Below are 19290 nucleotides of genomic sequence, written 5' to 3'. Positions count from 1 at the left end.
TTGTGATGTCCATGTGTTTACATTTCTATAGTTAGGAAAGTGGTAAGCTAAAGGGAAGACGGACAAGGCTCTGGAGCTTAAGATTCAGAATGAAATCCTGCCTCAAGAAACAAATTAAAAAAAGGGGGGGGGGGAGGCAGTAACCAAAGGGCAGCAAAAGACAGTTCCGTTAAGAGCCTTTACTGTTCTTCAAAGCCCCACCTGTGTGGAGAGCTGCAAAGCCCAGACCAGCCAGCAGGAGGCGTTCAGAACCTACACTCTTTGGAAAGTAATTTCCTACATTTCCCAGCACGCCTTGCGCCTCTGCTCCACTTCCGGAGTCCACGAGCAAGATGGCGGCAGACGAGGAACCCGATTCCCCCACAGAAGCCCTTCAGACAGCTGCAGAAGAGGAGGAAACGAAAACATTTAAGGACTTGGTGAGAATGGGTGGTGCTGGTATTTATTTTGTGATGTTGGCGTTAGGCTCACCCAGGGTTTGGGTACTTTATATCCTAGCCTGTAGTGTATAGAAACACCTTGGGGCCTAGCTCAGACTTTCTTCAGCCTGTTAGAAACTCGGGGTCTCTTCACGCTCCCTCGGATTCATTTGCTTCGTAGGATGCTGCTGAGTCCCGAGAGCCCCCATTGCTTTTCCCTCCAGTTAGTGTAGAGGCGTATGTTATGTAGGGTCACACGTGACCTCGTTACAAGAGGCAAGTTATTATGGTCTGTGCCTCACTTTATACACGTGCAAACTTGGCGCATTAATAGCTAGCCACTTGTCAGAACTGGTTCGACGCGTTAAATGAGATAGTACCTGTAGAACAGTTGACACAGACCCTGGTGAATACAAATTGTCTCAAGGAGCTGTCCCATGGTGTTCATACAAAGCAGGTTCTGAGATGTACAATTCTGTAAAGTGTAAAAGGCTACCTACATATCACCAGTAGGATGGCTCTGAAAAAGGCATTTAAAATGGAGGGAAGGGAGGATGTATTCTTTACTAAAGTATGGTTTTCTGAATTCAAAGGGTGTGACCGATGTATTGTGTGAAGCTTGTGACCAGTTGGGATGGGCAAAGCCCACCAAGATCCAGATTGAAGCTATTCCTTTGGCCTTGCAAGGTGGGTTGGAATTAAATATACAGGCTAGTACAGAGCCAGTGTGACTCCATTTTTGTATCATTTTAAAGAGCTGTTGCTGGCACATTTCAAGTGAAGTAGAGATATAATCTGTCCCTGGGTATGACAGGACTACTCGCGTTGTGTGTTAACACTGAGGAGACAGAGGCAGGAGGGTGGCTGCAAAACTTTGCCTCAAATAAATTAATACAGCCAGGTGTGATGGTGGAACAAGCCTGTAACATTTGGGAGGTGGACACTGATGTTAATGAATGGAGGGGTGACAGTTTTAACCTCCTAGAACACTCCGCTGTCTGAATTGGCATGGTAGATCCTGACTAGGTTATTAAGCTCTAAGAGATGGGAGTTAAGAATCCATAAGGCTGGGCGCGGTGGTACACGCCTTTAATCCCAGTACTTCATTGGCAGAGGCAGGCGAAGTTCTGAGGAGTTTGGGGCTAGCCTGGCCTACTAAGCAAGTTCTAGGACAGCCATGACATTTATATGGGAAAACAGTATCTTGAAAAACAAACACACACCCCCCCAACCAGAAAAAATTCATCATACTTATCCTGTAGCTTCGAACACCCTTGGTCACGCCTTTCCTGAAGTTGTCATATTTTCATTTCAGCACAGTATTTTTTTTTTTTTGGTTCTTTTTTTCGGAGCTGGGGACCGAACCCAGGGCCTTGCGCTTCCTAGGCAAGCGCTCTACCACTGAGCTAAATCCCCAACCCCTTCAGCACAGTATTTTACTAGCCCGTCTCTTTAGCTACTGTTTCTTCCCTTTTGCTTTATAATAGCGATTCATCATCATCCTCTTTTTCCTTATTCTAAAACAACTTGGACCTCCTGAGTTAGGATTTTCAGGTGCACGCTTAATCCCAGCACTCAGGAGGGGTTAGCAGATTTCTAAATTTTAGGCTAGTCTGGTCTAAGAGCGAGTTCCAGAATAGCCAGGACTACACAGAGAAGCCCTGTCTCCAAAAAAAAAAAAAAAAAAAAAAAGGGGGCAAATAAACAGAAGAATTATTTTCAAACGTGGGACATACCCCTCATAGATTGTAACTCTGATATGTATGCCCCTCAGGGGTGTGAACCAGGTGGGAATTCATCCTATGTCTGCATTGCCAGTGTGCATGCTTTTGTAGACGGGGAAGAGTGAGACTATGAAGATGCTCATGGGTCATGACTAGTTAGAGTAACCAGGGACATTTCATGACACCATTCTTTAGGACGAAGAGCTCAAGGCCTGCTGGTGTAAGTATATCCTGTTAGCTTGTAGCTGTCTGAACCCGAAGTTCTTTGTATGCAGAATCATTAACTTCCTCCCAGAATTGACTTTTCTCTTTCCATTTTTTGCTTTTCAGTTTTCCATACTAAAATTGTCACCCACCACATTTCTTTCTTTTTTTAAAGATTTACGCCCCCCCCCTCCCTCCACACACACACATCAGATCCCATTACGGATGGTTGTGAGCCACCATGTGGTTGCTGGGATTTGAGCTCATGACCTCTGGAAGAGCAGTCAGTGCTTTTTTTTTTTTTTTTGTTCTTTTTCTCGGAGCTGGGGACTGAACCCAGGGCCTTGCGCTTCCTAGGTAAGCGCTCTACCACTGAGCCAAATCCCCAGCCCCGCAGTCAGTGCTCTTAACCACTGAGCCATCCCTCCATCCCCACCACATTTCTTTCAAACAGTTTTTGTTTGCTTTTATGTTTGAGATGGGTCCTTGCTGTGCTGTCAAGGCTGGCTTGAAACTCCTAGGCCCAAGTGCTCCTCTTTGGCCAAGCCTCCCACGTAGGTGGGACTACAGGTGGGGCTCCATCACGTGCACTCACTGTTAGCTCCTTGCCTCGTCCAGGTCTTATTTTCCTGAAGAATAACATCACCTGTGAAATTCCCTGTTCATCAGAACGTATTGGGGGTTTCTGAGCTCCTCCCTGGCCTCATTCCTTCCCATATAACACCTTCCCATTGTCCCCTTCGTGCTGTTTCCTAGAGCCCCAGCCCTCTGTCCTCATGCAGGGGTAGCTGCTGTCTGTCTTTGCGTCCACGTAGAACCTGTAGGTATCTGCTAGCCTGGCACCCTTTTATGTACTGGTTAGGTATTTCTAGGGTCTGCGTTAAGGCCCTTACCAGGTGAAGCATTGGTGTTGGTAAGATCACTCAGTGGTTAAAGGCTCTTACTGCTAAAAGTCATGACCTGAGTTTGATTTCTTGGATCTACATGGTGGAAGTAGAGAACTGATTCCTGCAGTCAGTCCTCTGACTTACCACAGTTACACATGGAAAAACACAGTTTAGCTTTTAAGCTAAACTTTTTGTTTTTTGTTTTGAGATGAGGTTTCTCTGTGTAGCCTCGGCTGAGCTGAATTCGCTCTGTAGACCAAGCTGTCCTTGAACTTAGAGATCTGCATGCCTCTTGAGTGCTGGGATTAAAGGCACGGGCCACCGCTGCCCAGCTTAAACATATTTTGTATTTGTCCTGTTATATTGAGTTTTAGCTTATCTAGGGTGGAGGCCATGCCTTTTGCGTTTATTCAGTCTCTAGTTCACTAGGGAGATGTGCCCAGCATTGGGTCAGTACAGAAAACTTTGAAGGAGCTCAGAGTGCATTTCTTTGTATAAGAGGTTTTTTTTTCCTTTCAGGTCGTGATATTATTGGGTTGGCAGAAACGGGATCTGGAAAAACAGGTGCTTTTGCTTTGCCCATTCTGAATGCACTGCTGGAGACTCCCCAGCGTTTGTTTGCCCTGGTCCTCACCCCTACTCGAGAGTTGGCCTTTCAGATCTCTGAACAGTTCGAGGCCCTGGGGTCATCTATTGGAGTGCAGTGTGGTAAGTGTCTAAGCAGGGCAGAGCCCTGAGTGCTATCACAAGTGGGGAAGGAGAGCGGGAAGCACTGTTAGCACAGTGTTGACCTAAGGAGCTGGTGTTGTGGTTTAGCCTTGGGGGTGGGTGGATACATCTAAGTAGAAATTTGATATTGGCTTTGAAGGTACCCAGTGAGAAAGTTCTGTGTTTGCTTTGTTTCTGCAGCTGTCATTGTTGGTGGAATTGATTCGATGTCTCAGTCACTAGCGTTGGCCAAAAAACCACATATAGTAATAGGTGAGTCACTGACACAGGTGAACACCACCATGACCGATGGGTTGGAGAAAATCTTCCATGTTGGGTGGCACCCGGGCAGTGAGTGGACCTGTGACTCTGCTCAGCTCTTCCGTGTCTTCATTGTTTGCTGGGGAGTAGATCACTTTCTTACCCTTTTTCCTCAACCTTGCTTGGCAGCTACTCCTGGCCGACTGATTGACCACTTGGAAAATACCAAAGGCTTCAACTTAAGAGCTCTTAAGTACTTGGTCATGGATGAAGCAGACCGGATACTGAACATGGATTTTGAGACAGAGGTGAGTTCTCTTTGTTTGTTTGTTTGTTTGTTCGTTTTTGAGACAGGGTTTTTCTGTAACAGCCCTGGCTGTCCTGGACCAGGCTGCCCTTGAACTCACAGAGGTCCACCTATCTCTGCCTCCTGAGTGCCAGGATTAAAGGCATGGGCTACCATGCCTGACCTCAAGGTGAGTTTTGACAGCAGTCCTCCCTAGAGCTTCTCTGGTCCTCTTTGACACTGGTTTTGGTTCCTTGGGTACCTGTTTCTGTGGAGCACCGTGTCAGCCTTAGTGAGAACAGCAGCATGTCACTGGTTTTCTGTAGTCCTGGTGCGCCTCACCTTTAGAATGTGGCCCTGGCTGGCCTGAGCGGTGAGGCTGACCCTGCAGCTTCTGCTTCGTTTGCTGAGCTCGGTTTGTTGAGCCTGCAGCTCCTTCACCGTCTCCCTGAGCCTCTTGACATTGTTTATTTACCTGACTGATGTTTGTTTAGTTATTTATTTAGCTTTTTTTCTTAACTTAGCTTTTAATCGTTCTTTTCTTTGAATGGCATTTAAAAAGCGTAACATCTGGCCTAGTATCAAAATGTAAATATTCAGTAAATTCTAGCTGAGAATTTGGATTGCGTTTTAAGTCCTTAATCCTCTAGGGTTTGGTTTTTTAGTCCTGTCTCACTGCCAGGCGCCCGGTAACTATGCAGAGACTGTAGACAGCTGGTCTGAATGTCACTGGCATTCTTCTATCTTTTCCAGGTTGACAAGATCCTCAAAGTGATTCCCCGAGATCGGAAAACATTTCTCTTTTCTGCTACCATGACCAAGAAGGTGAGGTTTGCTTGGACTCCTGCTTTCTCTGTAAGAATCGACAGACAAGCAAGGGCAGGGGAATCTATTTCAGGCCAGGCTGGTCTATGCGGTAAAACCCCACCCCCATAAAACCAAAAATAGAAAAAGGAATTGATATACAAGTATCCCAGCTATTTGGGAGGCTGAGGCAGGAGGATCACAAGTTTAAGGTCTGTATGGACCACAAAGTACATTCAAGGCCAGCCTGGGCACTTTTGTGAGACCCTGCCTCAAAGTAGGAAGTAAAACTAGTGTTGGAGATGTGGCTAATAGTAAAATCTGTCGTTGAACTTGGGGCAGGTCCTGGGTGTAATGTGTAGCGTACGTACACACACACACACACACACACACACACACACACACACACACACACACACACCCCTATGTATTAGAATGATAGTGAAAACACAGGAAAGTAAGAACATTGAGCATTTAGGCTTGATGTACCATTCTGTTTTCTTTAGGTGCAAAAACTTCAGCGTGCAGCTCTCAAGAACCCTGTGAAGTGTGCTGTTTCCTCTAAGTACCAGACCGTTGAGAAACTGCAGCAGTATTACCTTTTTATTCCCTCTAAATTCAAGGTACAGTGTTGACTCTGTCATCGCTGCCATTCCTGTCCTCACCAAGCACCTGACCAGCCGAGGGCTGCACGTCCTGCCCCACTTATGTTTATCGCAGATACAGTGACTATAACAGGAATCCGCGGCATTAAAGCCCAGGGGAAGCCCTGATATAATGGTGGAGTCTCTCCCCAGAACACCCCACCTGCGTCTGCTTAGTTCGTGGCTACTTCGGAAAGGCCTTGCTTGGTTGCCGAGCGCAGATCTTGTGTGTGACCTCGGGATGCATTGGGTGTTTGGTTCACAGAGTTAGCACAGAGCCAGCCAGGTTGGCAGTGCATGCCTGTCCCCAGCACTGGGAACCTGAAGTGAGAGGGTCACCGTAGGCTCAGTGCCAGCCTGGGCCTTACAGTAAGTTTGAGGCCAGTTTGGATTACATAGTGTGGTGGGACTGCCACACCTGCACAGATGAGGGCCACATGGAAATCAGGAAGTACAGGAAGGACATGCTGGGATGGGGTGGACTGTGCCCTCTGATGGTTGCACCAAGAGCGACTGGGAAAGTCAGCATGTTTGGTTTACTGTATGCACGAGTAGGTTTAGCTGTCCTCCGTACTGGGCCTCTGTCAGGGAGAGTCCTGGTTCTACACATCCTGGAGGAGGAACCTGTGCTTGACGTTTTCTCACGCTGTCACCACCAGCACACTGATGGGTGTGTGGGCCTGACCACAGGGGGCGTGCACTTCCCATGGCTCTGAGGTATTGGAGTCCTTCATGGCCATTTCATGTCAGTAGCAGCTCAGGACTTTAATCTGCTCCTTCCACTGTCACTCAGGGATTGCTCCAGTCCCCACAGAGACCTCGTCCCAAAAACCTGGGAGCAGCAGGGAAGAAGTAGAAAGCTCAAAGCTTGTGGTTTGCATGACTGAGACAGTCCGACAGACGCAGTCTCTCCCACATTTGCTAGGTCTCCAAGCCTTCTTCAGGCCCGTTACGTATCTTGTTCTGTGATTTAGGACACCTACCTGGTTTATATTCTCAATGAGTTGGCCGGCAACTCCTTCATGATATTCTGTAGCACCTGTAACAACACTCAGAGAACAGCGTTGCTGCTTCGCAATCTCGGGTTCACGGCCATCCCCCTCCATGGGCAAATGAGTCAGGTAAGAGTTCTTTACAGGAACTGCGGGGACAAGGACTGCAAACCCTGTGTCTGTAGACGAGTGCAGCAGGGGCGGCACAGAGCCCATTGTGCTCCCGGCCTATGGCACATGCTTATCACAGCCCTGGTCTTAGGTGCTTTTGTGCATTGCGTTGGACGCTTACTTCCTCACTGTCAGGCAGCAAGTGGATGACTGGAGTAGGTCAGAGATGGGCCTGCTGAGGTGGCTCAGTTGATAAAGTGCTTTATGTGCAAACCTGAGGACCCAAGGCTGTGTGCGGTGACAGCCAGCTTAGCCTAACCCGTGAGCTTCAGGTCAGTGAGCTGGAACTGTAGAAAGTTGTGACATCTCTCCATCCTCAGGAAAGGTCTCAAAAAGATCGCCCCAACACTGAGTGTCCTCTGGGCTCTACACGCATCTTCATGTGCAAACTGTGCACCGAGTATACATGTGAACGTACAGATACACAGAAGCACATGTCATCGGCAGTTGTCTGCTTTGTAAGCTGTTGAGTCGATGTAGCAGCAGTGTGGATTCTCTGGTCTTAAGCATTTTTTGTTGTTTCCATACTTGTTTTGACTATGAAACCCCAGCCTGGACTTAGAAGGGAAAAAGTATAAAAAACAAAAATAAATTTCTTGTTGTGTTTGTTTTGTCTGTTTTCCATGTCCTGTATGTAAGGATTCTTTCATTTTTCAGAATTAAAGTTTCTCATTTCTTTTCCTCTTCTCAGAGCAAGCGCCTTGGATCCCTTAATAAGTTTAAAGCTAAGGCGAGGTCCATTCTCCTAGCGACTGATGTGGCCAGCAGAGGTCTGGACATACCCCATGTGGATGTAGTGGTCAATTTTGACATTCCGACTCATTCTAAGGTGAGTTCTCCTGTTGCCTGGACTTCCTAGTTCCCAAGTTCACTTGCTAAGGAATGTGCTTTTGTTGTTTGTTTTTCCTTAGTTGTAGTGCAGTGTTTTACCCTCTATTATTCAGCATCAAAGAGTGAAAAGTGGTGGGTGGAGCTCATTTGCGAATACCTACCTGCTTGGCACACATCAGGCTCTGGGTGAGAGCTGTAGCACCGAGTGAACTGGAGTGGTAGCACAGGTCGGTAATCCTTGCACTCAAGGGGTAGAAGTAGGAAGATTAGGACTTCAAGGTCAACCTCAGAGACAGGAAATGCGAGGCTAGCCTGGGCTACATGAGACCCGGTCTCAAAAGCAGCAACTGAGAAAGCTCTTGACTGCTTTATTCTCACTGTTTGCACATGCCTGTTTACAGCATTAGCTGGTGTGAGTGTGAAGACACCCAGAGAGAATTACTGGACACGGGGCAAACACAGCAGATGCTGACCACGCCAGTCCTCTTCTTTATAAACACAGCTTCTGCCGCTTAGGGTCTCAGCACTTCTCAGTCTTGGCACCGTGTTAGCATTTGGACTGGTGAATTCTTTGTCTTGGGCGTTGTTTGTGTATAATGTGCTTAGCATTCCTTGAGTCTACTAGACAGTATCTCACGCTCTTCTAGTTGTGACAACCAAAAATGTTCTAGGCATTACCAAATGTCCCCAGGAGAGGCAGGATCTAGTGGACCTTTGTTTCACTTGGTCTTTATTGAGTTCTTAAGGATAAGTTGCTATTCCTTTTCATATTCACAGCAACTTTTAAGATTGTGCATTCATTTCTAGCCCTGGTCTATAAATAGGAACTAAAGGTCAGAGACATGGTGATGTGCAGATAATTGTGTAGGACCCCTAGATCCAGTGTCTTGTCTGGCTGTCTGTCCTTTTTCTTTCTTTTTAGATTTATTTATTCATGTATTTTATGTGCATGAGTGCTCTGTCTTCATACACACCTGAAGAGGGAATCAGATCTCATTATAGATGGTTGTTGTGAGCGACCACATGGTTGCTAGGAATTGAACTCAGGGCCTCTGAAAGATCAGTCAGGTACTCTTAACCCCTGAGCCATCTCTCCAGCTGATTCAGTGTTGTCATAACCCTGTAGATGAGTATTGTCGGTTTGTCTTTGTATAAGAGAAGGCAAGCATTAGATGAATTTTGTGCTATGAGAATGTTAAAAAAAAAAAAAAAAAAAAAAAGAACCCAGGCGTGGTGATATTGAACGCCCTTAGTTCCAGTATTTAGGAGATAGAGACAAGTGGATTTCTGTGAGTTCAGGGCCAGCCTGGTCTACAAAGCAAGTTCCAGGACAGCCAGGACTGTAACACAGAGAAACCCTGTCATAATCAAACAAGCAAGTAAATTTCTCCACAAGTTTCCTAGACCATATCCTTCATGTTCCAAAAGCATATGTTTTCTTTGAGAGGTTTGCAGTAGGGCTTTGCACACTTCTCTTCTTAGCTCTGATGAGGATTTATTTACCTTTCATGTTCCAGGATTATATCCATCGAGTAGGACGAACTGCGAGAGCTGGGCGCTCTGGGAAGGCCATTACCTTTGTAACACAGTGAGTAAATCAGCACTGGGACTGAGCAGCAGAGACTGGAACCTCTACCCCACACAGTGCTGGTTATATAGACTCTCCTGGCTCGTGTGTGCACGCCTGTGTCTGTGCACATCCGTGTGTGCTTCTTCAGGCTTCCTCATTAAGCACTTTACCAGCTGGTTACCACTTCCCCAACCCTGGTTTTTATACGTCATGTCATGTCATGTCATACAGAAGCACAGTGGCACTGCTGGTTCTTAAAGTTCTAAACTGGGAGCAGTGACCTTTTCCTTAATTCTGATGGGTTAGAATAACCATATCTGACTTTTATGTGTATGGGTGTTTGGTCTGCATGTCTGTCTGTGTCCCATGTGCGTGTCTGTCTGTGTCCCATGTGCGTGTCTGTCTGTGTCCCATGTGCGTGTCTGTGTCCCATGTGCGTGTCTGTCTGTGTCCCATGTGCGTGTCTTGTGCCTGCAGAGGCTAGATGAGGTCAAATCCCGGGGCCTGGAGTTAGAGGCAGTTATGAACTGCCCTTTGGGTGTTGGGAATGGAACTGGGATCCTCTAGAAGAGCAGTCAGTGCTCTCAAGCAGCAAGCCGTCTCTCCAGGCCCATTTTAAAAGTTTGTTCTTTGCCAGTTTCACACATGTATACAGTGCGTTTTGATCACATTCCCCCCAAACATGCCCTCTCCCCTCATGTCCTCTTTCTGTAATCCACCGCATCTAATTAGTGCAGCTGTGTGTGATTGAATGTGGGATACCTAGGGTTTCCTGTGAGTGAATCACACTGTGGGTAACTTCCCAATTCTCCAGGCACAAGGGTTGTATTTCTCTCTGTGTTTTGAGAAGGACTCATGTTCAGCACTGAACTGGCCCATATTCTGTCATGTGATACCATGGCACTAGCCAGCAGGAGGTGCTGGCATTAGCAGCTCAGCAAAGCCACGTAATTTTCCTTCCTCAGGTATGATGTGGAACTCTTCCAGCGCATCGAGCACCTAATTGGGAAGAAACTGCCTGTCTTTCCAACGCAGGATGAGGAGGTCATGATGCTCACAGAGCGTGTGAGCGAAGCCCAGAGATTTGCCCGAATGGTACGCTGCAGCTGCTCTCAGCAGCCTCTGTGCTCTTACCCGGGCCTTATAGTACACTTGGTGTTCTGTCCAGAGTCTAGGCTGGCCACATATGTGCTCCTCCACGCTGATGTGTCATAGCCCACCCCACCCCCCAAAAGGCAGAAGAGTAGCTGTGGTTGCAGTGAGCTTGGGCATTCTGCCTCTCCTCTCAGAGCCAGCTCCTGACCTGTATGCGTTTGCCTTGGATACCTCCGTGTACTCTGAACACCAGACAGGCTTACATGAAGCACGAGTCTAGTAGGGCAATGTCAGCTGCCTCAGGAGAGACTCTAGAGGAGACCCTGGAAGTGTGTGTCCTTCCTGGGGAGAACTCTGAAGTGTGGGAACTTTGCCTTTGTTGGTTTTTGAATAATTGAGATACAGACTTCTGTGGTTTTCTGCCCACATGGAATTTATGTGTGAGTTTTGTTTATAAAATTGCTGTCTGTGGTGGGATTGAAAGGTAGATGTCACCTGAAGAGTGGCAGACAGCTGTCCTTTGACCTGTGTGTGCTCACACACAGAAATGGACACGATGCGCATGCACACAAGTGCTGCCTGTAGTTAGGATAATGGCATATACCTGTGATCACTTTTGAAGCTGAGGCAGGGGGATCACTGAGAGTTTGAGGCCAGATCTGTGCCTGGGGAAAACTTTCACAAGGTATAGATGGATTAAAATAGCAGACGAGGTGAGCCAGGCCCTAGGGAGAACCACTGAGAGAGCATCAGCTAAATTTTGTTTTTGTTTTAGCCATAGTTAGAACTTACCTAATTATATGTGACTGTCATCTTTGTGTTTCACCAAATAGAAATCCATGGGTTTTTTTTCCCCCCAGTTTTACCCTCCTGTTACCATGTGACATTTTTGCAATTAGATTTTTGAGGCAAGGTTTTGCTCTGTGTAGTTCAGGCTGGTCTTGAACTCATGTCCAGCCTCTTGCTTCTCTTTCAAGTGCTGGGATTGCAGCTGTGCACCACCATGACAGCACATGTAATCATTCTTTGATGGTTATGTTGCATGCATGTAACATGCCTTACGTTGATGAAGGTTTTACTCCACTTTAACTAGGGCTATGCTGAGTATCCTAGTATGTGTACCTTGGCTTATTTCCTTAAAAGAAGCTTCTAGAGGTGAAATTGACCAAGGAGTACTTAGGCAGTCAGAGTTTGAATTTGTACAGAATGCCTGACCCCCAGGAAAGCTGTAGCAGGTCATGTGACCACATCTGTGCCAGTTGAAGCTTTGATCTCTGTATGAGGTCAGTGTTTCTGTTCCTGTCTTTTGGAGTTGGTTCTTAGCCTTTTCGGGTATCCTCTGAGCAGAAGAGGGGGTGAAGGGGGTGAGGGGAATGCTCTTAACTCAGGTTCAAGAACATCCTGTTTGCTGCCTTGCAGGAGTTAAGGGAACATGGAGAAAAGAAGAAACGCAAGCGAGAGGACGCAGGAGATGATGATGATACCGAGGGCGCTATTGGTGTGAGGAACAAGGTGGCTGGGGGGAAAATGAAGAAGCGGAAAGGCCGCTAAGGGCTTTAGAAAGACTTGTGCTCGCCAGCTGTAACGAGAGATGGAAGACGGCAGTGAGCCCCCTGGAGGAGAGTTGAATTCTGTCCAGGATGCTCGGCCAGCTGGGAGCTTGTTCTCTCTGAGGATCGGAGTGTCGTTGCAGGGGGACATCTTTCAGTGTTGACACAGGACTGACCGCTCTTCAGCTGCACCGCTCTCCGCCTTCCCACCTGTAAGGCCAGGCCTGGCTGTAAGGAGCAGCGTCTGCAGTCCACCGCGAAGCTTGCACACGGTGGCTGTTAGCCACCTTATCTCAGCCGACTTCAGCCTGATGTACATCAATCATTACTATTTTTAAAGATGTATTTTTATTATCTGTGTGTCTGTGTGTGTATGCACTTATGCAAGTATCCTAGTATGACATGGTCAGAGGAGTTGGCTTCCCCTGGAGCTGGAGTTACAGACGGTTTTGAGTCAGCAATGTGGATGATTGAGAGTCAAATTCAGGGCTGGAGGGATGGCTCAATGGTTAAGAGCACTGACTGCGGGGTTGGGGATTTGGCTCAGTGGTAGAGCGCTTACCTAGGAAGCGCAAGGTCCTGGGTTCGGTCCCCAGCCCCGGAAAAAAAAAAAAAAAAAAAAAAAAAAAAAAGAGCACTGACTGCTCTTCCAGAGGTTCTGAGTTCAATTCCCAGCAACCACATGGTGGCTTACAACCATCTGTAATGGGATCTGATGCCCGCTTCTGGTGTCTGAAGACAGCTACAGTGTACTCAGATATGTAAAATAAATAAATCTTGAAGAATCAAATTCAGGTCCTCTAGAAGAGGATTCTTTGGAGACCTTACTAATTAATTAAAGGCTTTGTGTCTCTTGCTGACAGGGACCAGTCAGTGTGGTTAGATGGCAGCTTAATTGGTTGTCTTTAATTGAATTAAGACATTAATTAACATGTTTAAGAAAACCAAGATGATGGATGGCTTTGAAAGAGAAGTCCTGTTTAGCAGAAGTTGCATTTCTGTTTGGTGCAGCTGCATAGGGCTTCAGAGCCCCAAATGCGTTCGTTTTCCTGGTTCCTTGGGCTAAACGGGTATCTAGGAAACTTCTAGTGCTGGGATTATGGATGTGTGCACTATGCCTGGTTTGTGTGGTGATGCTGGAGACTAAACCTAGGGCTTATGTGCCCGTTAGGTTAGGACTCCATTGTCCTACCAACGGAGTGGCCTGGGCTTTGCCTGTCATTGCTGTTAATGGTGCATTTGAGTGAAGGATGAGTTAGAGGAGTCGGACAATCCAGAGGAAGTGGGGAGGGGCTGTACTTGGGGGCAGTTGTTACAAGTTGGTCACCCTTGGGGCTCATTTTCTCATCGTCATGTTTTCCTGACAGGCTTCTCCAAGGTGGCTTTGCATCAGAGAATGACTGATGTCTGACATTTTCACTCTGGGAAGAACTTAAGAGGCAAATTAAGGTTGGATTAATGACTGAGGGCTCAATAAAGAGAGCTTGGAAGTGTTCCAGCCTGAACTTTCCTTCTAGGCAATGGTTCATGGAGTTGAGATAGAAGCATGTTTTTGGAGAGACTTTAAGAGTGGTTGAGGAAGACGCCAGATCTCTGGCTTCTACACATACATGAGCACACAGGTGCACAGGAGTGCCAGTACATACCACATACATGTACATAACCTGCTGTACAGGCTTAGAGGTGTAGCTCAGTAGTTGCTGTGAGGGGTCAAGGCTCAACTGGATCATTTTATTATTCTTTCTTATTTTGTCTTTTTTCTTTTTCTTCTTTTCTTTCTTTTGTTTTTTCCAGAGCTGAGGACCGAACCCAGGGCCTTGCGCTTGCTAGGCAAGCGCTCTACCACTGAGCTAAATCCCCAACCCCTATTCTTTTTTATAATGCAACAAACACCCCAGGATTTGGCTCTTCAGAGATGTCTGGATGAGAGCCAGAGAGCTTTCCAGGTAGCTTCCTGTCTTTGAGCTGTCTGCCTCCTACATCAGATGCCATATGCCAAGGGCCTTATAGCTCTGGGAAATGGGACCAGAAAGAACCAGAGGGCAGTGGTATTGGTTACAGAAAATGAAGGAACCCACCTTCTCAGAAGCAGGTAACAAAGCATGAAGAAGGCATGTCCTCAAAAAGAAATCAGAATAGACTATGGCAGCTCTAATCCAGAGTTCTTGAGGTGAAACAACCTAGGGGCAGATAATAAAAGGCGGTGAGTCACTCGGGCTGGAATGACGAGAGACTCGGCCCAAGCACTGGAGATTCAAGGGTGACCCACACCTACATTCTTTATGCCTCACCTGTCTCAAGAATGCACTAAAACTACGGCTAAAAATAACAGCAGAAACTTAAGGTCTGGGAAGTATCACCAAACAGTCACACCTAAGAGTCAAGAGCTCTGTGCGATGATTGAGGAGGACAGGACAAGAATGGGCTCGGCTGGAGGCACAGGCTCTAGGACCCTGATACCTGTTGACACCATCGGAGCTTGCCTTAGTTACTCTTTGTTGCTGTGAAGAGACACCATGACCAAGGCAACTTACAAAAGGAAGCATTTATTGGGAGCTTGCTTATAGTTTCAGTAGGCAGGCAGGCAGGCATGGCGTTAGAGCAGTAGCTAAGTGCTTATATCCGATCCACAAACAGGAGGCAGAGTGAAGGAGACTGCGCTTGGCATGGGCTTTTGTCCCCAGTGACACACCTCTTCCAACAAGGACCCACCTCCTAATTCTTCCCAAACAGCCCCATCAGTTGGAAAACAAGCATTGAACTATAGTTATAGTTATATACAAGCCTATTGAGGCCATCCTCAAACCACTGCAGAGCTGTCTGCGCACAGCCACCTGTCCATCTGATACCACCAATCCCAGATTTTAGGAGGAGTAAGTAGGAAGATCAGGAGTTAAAGGCCAGCGTCAGCTACATAGATAGTTTGAAGCCAGCCTGGGCTATGTGAAACTCCCATCTTTTGGAAAAAACCAGTGAGCTGGCTCAGCAGGTAAAGGCACTTGCTGCTAAACTTGACCTGAGTTTGATCCCCAGAACCCATACAATGAGAGAACCAACTCACAAATTTTCCTCTTAACCTCCACATGCATGTTGTGATATGTCGCCACCCTGCCTCTGATAAACAGATACAAAAAACTTTAGATTAAAAGACCCAAACAAAAGCACACACATAAAAAGGCAAAACCAAATTTGATTACAAATTTTAGTCTTTATATGATGTGTATATGTATCTTTTGTGTGTATTCCACATTATACACTCGGTGAGCACTTACACAGAGCAAAAGGAATCGCCACCAGTGGCAGTAGTATTGCCCTCCTTAAATGTGCTCCACATAACAAGTGAGTATTGTGCCAATAAGCTTTCGGGTGCACTTAGTTTCCAGTGGGCAACAATTAGGAGAGAATAACAGAACATCTTCATTTTCACCAGTAGATGGCAGAAGGAAGAAATGCTCTCCCTCACTTCCTCTGTGGGGAAAACTGGGAGCACATGATTAATAGTGAGCGGTGACTGAGGTGCAGTGCAGAACCAAAGGGCACACAGTGACTAAGGGGTAGTAATCAGGGCGGGTGTGAGAACTACCTGTAGGTATCTGAAGGGTGTCAGCCTTCAACAGGACTGCCAGGCCTGGGGTGTCTCCTCACAGGTAGAGAGCTTGCCTTCTGCGTGCAGGGGTCTCCAGGTTACCCAGACAGTAGGACTTGGAGAACTAAAAGCAATATAAAATGCGGCCTCGCTCTGCCTCCTGGTCTCAGTACTAGCTTTCTTTCTGTTGATTCTAAAGTCTTCCTTCCTATCTAGGTGTTGATAGGTCACCAGCCCCTGGAGATGTCAGTCTGGAGCCTGGGGATATAGGCATTTCCTTCCCAGTGCACGGTGTGTATGAGAGTAAGTGTCTTGACTCCTCTTTCATGAGATCCCTCTACCTTGGTGTGCCCTCATCTAGTAGGACAGTTCGAAGCTTTCACTTGTCCATGTTATTTCATGGCTTGGTACCTGGGAGCTCATTCTTTTTGTCTTTGGCTCAAAGTGATGGGGAATTGTCCTCCCTCCAAAGAACAATAGCAGCTGTCAGGCATGGTGGTCAGCAATACTGGGCTGTGGTGCTGAGGGCGTATCTCAGTGGCAGAGGGTGTGTTTACATGCATGTGGCTTTGGGTTTGATTCCTGGCATTAAAAAGAAAATGAGGGGCTAGAGAGATGTCTCAGTTGCTAAAGTGTTTGCTGCACAAGTAGGAGGACCTGAGTTCAGATCGCCAGCACTCATAAAAAGCTGGTATGGTGGCATGTGCTTGTGGTCAAGGGAGGCTGGAAATCTGGGACTCTCTGGTCAGCCAGTCTAGGTTCAGTGAGAGACTCTGTCTCAAACAAAAAAAAAAAATGTTTGTGGACTTGGGTGGCTCAGTGGGTAAAGGCACTTTCTGCCAACCCTAACTATCTGAACTTGGTCCTTGGGACCCATATGGTAGAAAGAGCAATCAAAGAAGACATTGGATGCTGACCTCTGGCCTACACACACACACACACACACACACACACACACACACACACACACACACCATACTATCCCCTACCAGAGAGTGTGTGTTACAGAACAGAGAGAGAGAGAGAGAGAGAGAGAGAGGATTATTTTACCTCCCACATGTGAACACTGACTCTTTCCTCTCTGTTCCTTGAAGATCCGCTCTCTGGTGACTCCAGCTGCCTGACATCTCAGAAACCCACCAGCCCAGGCTGTTAAACCCAGTGCCACTTTCAAACCAACACTCTCCTCGTGAGTTTCAGTGAGTTGAGAGAGCAGAGACCATGACAAGTTTTCCTGACTGGCACATTTTTTCTTAACTCAGCTGTCAGGGTTGTTTTAGACAAGTGATGTCGAACAAGGCTGTGGCCAGCCTGCTAGCTCTTGGCAGTCTCAGCGCTGGCATCCATTGTTTCCCTCGCTAGAGGCCATGACTCATTTTCTGAGGAAACTTCTGAAAAGTTTGTGATTCTTAATGGCTGCATCCTGCTTACCCTTACTATGCGTCTGCCTCTTTGAATTTTCCCAAGGAGATTCAGGAATTGTATGGGAAGCTGGGATTTGCTGCTAATGGAGCTGAACCAAGATTTCTGTTTGCACTTTGTTGGCTTTGGTGGATTTCAGAGGAGGAAGGTTCAGGGGGTGGGTGGAGATCTCAGTCCTTTAACCCCAGTACTCAGAAGGCCCAGGCCGAAGGATTGTGTGTGGCCTAGGCTGGCTTACATGGGAGATCTTGTCTCCAAAAAGAAAGAGGACAGGCTGGTGAGGTGGATCTGGGGTTAAAGGCCAAGCTTTACAATGTGACTTTAACTGCTGAGACCTACAGAGCAGGAAGAGAGAACGGAGAATGTATGCAAAGTGTCCTCCGACTACCACACGTACACCTTGATAAGTGGGCATGTGCATAGATAGGTAGGTGGGTAGGTAGACAGGTAGACAGACAGACAAACAGATAGATAGATAGATAGATAGGTGATAGGATAAAAATTTTAGAAGAGGAGGGAGAAAAATAGTTTTGAAATTCGGTCTCTATGACAATATTCTCAAGGAGTCTCACACACGATCTGAGTTTTAGGCTTCAGACCATGCAGCATCAGCAGAATCCGCTCCTGCTCCCTTAGAGGAGCCTGAAAGGAAGTGTGCCTATGTTCACGCATCTCCGTGTGTTCTATTCTGTGCCCACAGCTCAGAGAGAGTCCAGAGAACGGTGAAACAGCCATCCCTGACCTAAGAGCATCCTAGCAGGACTTCACTTGTGGTTCTGCCGAGGGAATTACAGACCCTTTCTCAGGACTGACATCTTGCAGCCTGAAGTCCTTTGTGGAAAGATTTCTGGGGAATGTTAGGGGGGAAATGAGCTTTACTTCTGTCTTATGCGTGTGTGCGTGCATTTGCACACTCATGTGGAGGCTCTCTCTATTTTCCTTTTTGTTATTGTTGTTTTGTATTTGTGTGTTTTGAGATAGGGTCTCTCTATGGATCCCCAGCCAGCCTGCAATTCACTGTGTATTCCAGGCTGGCCTTGTCTCATGTTAATTTTCTTATAAACACATTTTCCTTAACTAGTGATTGCTGTGGGATTGTATGGGTAAGTCACACTTGGTACCACCGGTCTGCAGAGTCCTCCTCTGGGGAATTCAGATTAACATGTGACCACGAGGGGTAGCCTTGGAGGCTCTCGGGACTGGTCTGGCTAGAGGGTGGGATGGAAATAAGGAAAACCAACACACCTGGGCAGGCAGAGGGGAAAGAGGAAGTGCCGAGGTTTATAGCCACATAACCCGGTTTATGGTTAACCAGCATCAAGTCATTTCCTGTTCCTACTCCTGCTCTCTCGAGACTCTTTGGGACACTCCCTGGTCAGTGGCCCATGGCCCAGGCTCATTTCTTCTCCCTGTGGCGAGAAGTGTTATTTTTTCCCCTTTTTAAAAAAAATTCACTTTACATCCCGATAAAATTCACTTCGCTCCCACACCCAGTGCCTTTGCCTAGCTCCTTCCTCTTATCCTCTGAGAGGGTGGAGACCCCCTATTATCCCCCACTCTGACACATCAAGTCTCTGCAGGGCTAGGCACGTTGACGTGTGTAAGTGGGTGGCAAACAGGCTGTAAGGTCATCTGTTCAGCCTCTAGAACTTTTATTTATATTATAATATATATTATATATGAAATATATACTCTATAACAGGCATGAAGTGTTACTACAGTAATAATTATAATAATTATAAGAAATAGGGAGTGTGTAAAAAATGTTGGGAGATGTAATTCACTAGTAAAGTGCTTACGAGCGTGGGCCCAATCCCTCGTGCTGAAAATCAGTTACACCGAGGGCCGGAGCTGTGCCTCAGCAGGTAAGAACACCGAGTGCCCTTCCAGGACCTGGGTTCACTTCCCAGCATCTACACAGAGGGTCTGTAACTCCATCCCAGGGGATCCAATGCTCTCGCCTGGCCTCTGTGGTCACCAGGCATTCATGTGGTGCACATATGTACGGGAAGGAAAACACCCACACACATTAAAGAAGAAATAGTTACTGAATAGGGATGGAGGTTAGCCAGCCCGAGAGACTATTGGCACACAGCCATTTACTTATTTGTTTGTTTGCTTACTTATTGAGACAGG

At 46.9% G+C, this 19290-nt stretch overlaps 1 protein-coding gene across 1 annotated transcript; it reads left to right on the top strand.

Moving 5' to 3' along the window:
* The first annotated feature begins 307 nt into the window (after positions 1 to 307).
* Ddx47 (DEAD-box helicase 47) lies at positions 308 to 12500 on the top strand. The gene is made up of 12 exons (XM_032905531.1): positions 308 to 419; positions 1013 to 1106; positions 3754 to 3942; positions 4144 to 4215; positions 4393 to 4511; positions 5243 to 5314; positions 5800 to 5916; positions 6912 to 7058; positions 7792 to 7929; positions 9449 to 9519; positions 10467 to 10596; positions 12016 to 12500. Exons 1-12 carry the CDS (start codon positions 333 to 335, stop codon positions 12145 to 12147), a joined length of 1368 nt encoding a protein of 455 aa, XP_032761422.1. The 5' UTR covers positions 308 to 332; the 3' UTR covers positions 12148 to 12500.
* Positions 12501 to 19290: the final 6790 nt, after the last annotated feature.

This window comes from Rattus rattus, chromosome 6, assembly GCF_011064425.1.
Source record: "Rattus rattus isolate New Zealand chromosome 6, Rrattus_CSIRO_v1, whole genome shotgun sequence".
Taxonomy (NCBI): Eukaryota; Metazoa; Chordata; class Mammalia; order Rodentia; family Muridae; genus Rattus; species Rattus rattus.
The sequence above is the reverse complement of the archived record's forward strand: the minus strand, read 5'-3'. Positions and strand labels throughout refer to the sequence as shown.